Source organism: Atta colombica, unplaced genomic scaffold (genome assembly GCF_001594045.1).
Source record: "Atta colombica isolate Treedump-2 unplaced genomic scaffold, Acol1.0 scaffold46, whole genome shotgun sequence".
In the NCBI taxonomy this organism is placed as follows: domain Eukaryota; kingdom Metazoa; phylum Arthropoda; class Insecta; order Hymenoptera; family Formicidae; genus Atta; species Atta colombica.
This window is the reverse complement of record NW_017259535.1, coordinates 954410-959051: the sequence shown is the minus strand read 5'-3', so window position 1 is coordinate 959051 and position 4642 is coordinate 954410. Positions and strand designations below refer to the sequence as shown.

Sequence of the window (4642 nt, the reverse complement as noted above, 5' to 3'; positions counted from 1 at the left end):
TTTATATTTTATAATCTTACATAAATATGCAATGTATCCCTCATTTATCATATAGCAATACAACTTAAAAAAACAGAGTTTTAGAAAATAAGTTCAAATTTTAAATCATAAAAATTTTCTAATTTTAATTTTGAAATTTTTATGTCATGATTAATTGTAGAGAAATAAAATTGTACTTATAAAATGTTTTTCTATTTTTTCTTAATATTCCTTTTTTTTTGCAAGCAACTAAAATAAAGACAATCTTTGAATTCTATTATTATTGAATTCTATTATTATATCAAATGAATGATATATATTTCCTATAAAACACATATTAAAAGTAATACTATTAAGTTAAGATATTAAGATAAAACAAAGTTACATTATACAGATATCTATGAAACTGTAATTATATAATTAAAATAATCATAATCTACTATTGTGTAAACAATATTACATAGCAGTAAAAAAAAAAAAATAAAATGATCTTAGCTAATTTCATAAATAAGAACTGTTACTACAATTTTCATAAAGCGTTTTCTATCTGCTATTAATTTATCCAATTTCTGGAATATATTTATTTTTTTACTCAAATATAATATTTTAATCTATCAATCTCACGTAAATCACGAAAAAGTCTTAAAAGCTTCATTATGTGCTTCGCAATGTGTCTGATGAGACCAATCCTTTCCCCGAAAGTAGCAAGAGCCACATACATACGACTCGTAACGTATTTCACACTCGAAACAGTGCTTTGCACATCGCGCTTCTTATCGAAGGAATCGTAGAAAGCAAGCCATATAACTTGAGCATGTCTTTTACCTTCGAAAAATGCAAACTCAGATCACTTCTCATGAGCGGGAAGATGAGAACAGGCGGACAAGTTAATGAGAGTGTGCTAAAAACGGAAGAAATTATAAATTTCGGGGACAACGGCAGTGACGTTATACGCGAGCCACATCTTCTAGTGGCCCGGAGGGACCAGGAGCGACAGATGCTAGCTGCGTACGCGTCCGTGAGTCTGGCCGCGACGAGAATCCCGTGGCCGGCCCGGTCCGGATATCCGTGCGCGTGTATCGAAAACGCTATTGCACTTATAATTCACATACCCTATTCAGCAAGATCTCAATATTTTTCGTTCAGCACCATCTCTTACGAATCGTCTCAGTATACAATCAACCGCAAGCATCCCACTATGTATCGTGACACACAGATGGAGCTATTCGCATTCGATCGGCTAAAGTCACTAGATACTAAATACGTTGCAAACATCGATTGCCAGTTGAAATGTCTGTCGTGACAATTAATCATGCCTGTTTTGCAATAGGGTTGCAAGTCGTAAGCCGTAAGAAATTAGCCAATCGCAGTTAAGTGTGAGAAGAATAATCGATTGATTGGTTAATTTCTTATGACTTACCGCTTACGACTTTATTGTAGAACAGGCCTCAGTAGAATCCTGTATATGAGAAAAGCGACATCGGCATCGCGATTTCTGATTGGTGGTATCTGTACCTAATTAAAGCAGCCATATTGTATCCGCAGTGGAGAGCTATCATGTTTTCTTGCAACTATCTACTGAATTGATACACATACTTAAAATAAATATACAATATATCGTTTATTTTTTTGTGTTTTTACATTTGTAATTACATTACTTAATCGCTACATTATTCAACAAGAAAAAACATATAAACATTAATACTTGCTTAACCTCATCCTGACGTAGTTCATAATTCCTATATTGGAGTAAATGGAGTATGATGAACATGATCAACGGGCTAAACATGCGGTGCTGAACATATGCTAGAGATGATAGTGGGGATAAATGTCGCTTCTCTCATATATAGAACTGTAGGCGTTAAAAGCATTAATAGTATTATTTATGTTTCTAATTTATTGGTTGTCGCGATAAACGTTTCAACCGGTAATGGTTATTTGTAACGCATTGTAGAATGCTCTTTAGTGAATTTGCTCACTTTTGTAATTTTCATCTCATTTTAAAATATTCAATCGACTCCCAGAACAAAGAATTATTTGTTAGTGCAACAATTTCCGCGCGGTCAGTATTGCAGCATTCTGTGTGCAAAAGCCATTCAACTTTTGTATCGCGCGGTATAAGGCCAGGTTCACACCTTGACGGAAAAGCGGAAAAAGGAAAAGTGGAAGCCGCCAATCGGAACTCACAGTAGTAGTAGGCGATACATTTCTCTTGTCTGCTTCTTTCCACGAGTTCTGATTGGCTTCTGTTTTTTTGCAAGGTGTGAACCCGGCCTAAGTTATATATTATTTCCGAGCAAGACATTGATTGTCTATCGCGCGGCAAGCGTTGTCGTATTTATGTGCGGGAGCCATTATATAGTGTTGCTTGTTGAGAAACTCCCATGAAAAATACATGCGATAGAAATAGAAAATAATGGCTAATTTTTTCATTTCTCGATAACCTCATCCATGGTTTCCATCGAGGGTTTAATCCAAATCAGAATGTAAGAACCAATCAATTACAGTCGAGCATTCCCCTGTTATAGTCGAACGACAAGAGAATGCTTAAACTCTCGGTGGAAACTAGGTGCATGAGATAATAAACGAGATATCTGGGTTATCTCTTATCTAGAGGTAAAGAAAAAATTGACCAAGATTTCAACCTATTAGAAACCGGTTACATCGGAATATATAGTTTTTGATAGGTTGAAATTTTAATACTTATTCCTATACCTAATATTTCCCTCATTGTACGCAGAGTCTTAGGCCGAGTTCACACCTTGATGGAAAAACGAAAAAGCGGAAGCCAATCAGAACTCGGGGAAAAACACGGGGAAGTCAAGCGAAATGTATCGCTTACTACTACTGCGAGTTTCGATTAGTTTCCGCTTTTCCGTCAAAGTGTGAACCCGACCTTACATTTGTTACAAGACTGTTATTCGGTATTCGATACTCGGTAATTTGCGATAGTCAATTAATCAGTAGTGTCGATTGTCGATCTGCTCGGTATTGGCAGGTGTTGGTAGATAATCTGCTATAATCAGCATAATAAGGCAGATTACAGACGAACAAATGTTTTTGAAGCCCTTGGCACATCTTGAGTGATGCTCTAGTTCATTGAGAAAAAAACGAACAAGATGAATGCAACAGTAGACGGTAAAAAAATACAGGATCTTCCGCCGAAAGGAGGCTATGGTCCCATACAAACGGAAAGAATAAAATTACGCAGCGTTCTCGGCGGTAAAGATATTTTTGTAATCAACTTTATTATTGATTGAAAATTTTATTGGCTAGTTAATACAAAGATTGCCTTATTGGCAGGTTATGTAATAATGTTGTAATGAAATTTTATAGCTAAAGGCACACTTGCCTTTTTCCTAGCCACTACGTTCGGCGGAATGTATGCCTACTATCTAAGTTTCAAACAAGTTAGACATCAACAGATTGAGATGAGAAGTGCACGCTGGGCTATATTTCCAGCATTGTTGGCGGAACGAGATAGAGCGTAAGGATGTATATTTTTCATTTAAAATATAGTATTCATAAGCTAGTGCAATTGGAAGCTTAATAGTGAATTCGGTCATTTACACTATGCTAGATTAGTTATATTAAAAGATGTTTAAATTAGCAATATGAAATGTAAAGATATGTCAATCTATTAAACGATTAATTACTTAATAATAATATTGTTATTTAATTGAACATATATGTTGAACATATATGTTATTTTATTGTCAAAGTTAAGTAAATGTTACTGCATTTAGATATTTTATATAAGATAACCTTTAATATGTATTAAATTATCCAGTATACTTGTGAATGATCATTTATCATAGTTATGAATTTGATTACTTGTACTGGATTAGTATGTATTAAAAAAGCTGCTTTATTTAAAATACTTAAATGTACACCATAATATCATAATATAATCAGTTATAATCATTTTCCTTTTTTTCCATGCAGTGTCTTGAAACAAATGAGACGTAATCGTGACATCGAAACAGAATTAATGAAAAATGTTGAAGGATGGGAAGTGGGAACATACTATGGAGAACCGATATTCTATTTGGACGATCCAAATCAGTATAGAGATCCAATTTTCTTTGAACATTTTGCACATTCTGATCCAGATGCATATTGCGAACGAGTTGAGCGTCATTTGTGGACATAAAATATTGTTAGTTTGGCATTCAGATTTTGATTAGTTGTGGATCTGTAATGCGACAAAATTGGAAAGTAGTGTGTTAATAATGAGTAAAATTATTGCGAGTCATAATTATGAATAATATTTTGAAATTATAGATTACAATAAAGTCGTAATATTTCTGTTTGACAGTATTCTTTCATTTCCCTCATTTTCACATTTTGTTACGATACTCTTCACTCATTAAGAACAAAATAATATGTTTAATGACAATAATCTGACGACAATCTATTTAAATCTCTTTTTTTTTAATGTATAAACACCAAATAGAACATTTTACTATAACAAATGTCTACTTCACATTTTAAAAGCAAGTTTTTTATTTATAAGAATATGTTTGTCTTTATCAAAGAAGTATAAGTTCATACTTCATCGTCGACTTTATAGTAGAATATATTTTTTATTTTTGTCAAGCATTGTTTTACCATTAATAAATATATTTTATTATATAGATAAATGTATATTGTAATTATTTTA

At 33.1% G+C, this 4642-nt stretch overlaps 2 protein-coding genes across 4 annotated transcripts in view; one reads left to right on the top strand and one right to left on the bottom strand.

The window, feature by feature from the left end:
- Positions 1-1176, bottom strand: part of LOC108691421 (centrosome-associated zinc finger protein CP190) — a 5161-nt gene extending 3985 nt beyond the window's left edge. Inside the window, exons 1-2 of one of the 3 annotated variants that reach the window (XM_018199171.1) lie at positions 1092-1176; positions 805-880 (exon numbers count right to left, since the gene is read on the bottom strand). The gene's annotated coding sequence lies outside the window, so the exon portion shown is untranslated. Of the gene's footprint in view, positions 1-603; positions 637-804; positions 881-1091 lie in introns of those variants that run through there. The other 2 variants (XM_018199172.1, XM_018199173.1) reach the window with 2 other exon arrangements.
- A 1681-nt stretch (positions 1177-2857) lies between these two features.
- Positions 2858-4296, top strand: LOC108691422 (NADH dehydrogenase [ubiquinone] 1 alpha subcomplex subunit 13). The gene is made up of 3 exons (XM_018199174.1): positions 2858-3201; positions 3316-3466; positions 3925-4296. Exons 1-3 carry the CDS (start codon positions 3099-3101, stop codon positions 4130-4132), a joined length of 462 nt encoding a protein of 153 aa, XP_018054663.1. The 5' UTR covers positions 2858-3098; the 3' UTR covers positions 4133-4296.
- Positions 4297-4642: the final 346 nt, after the last annotated feature.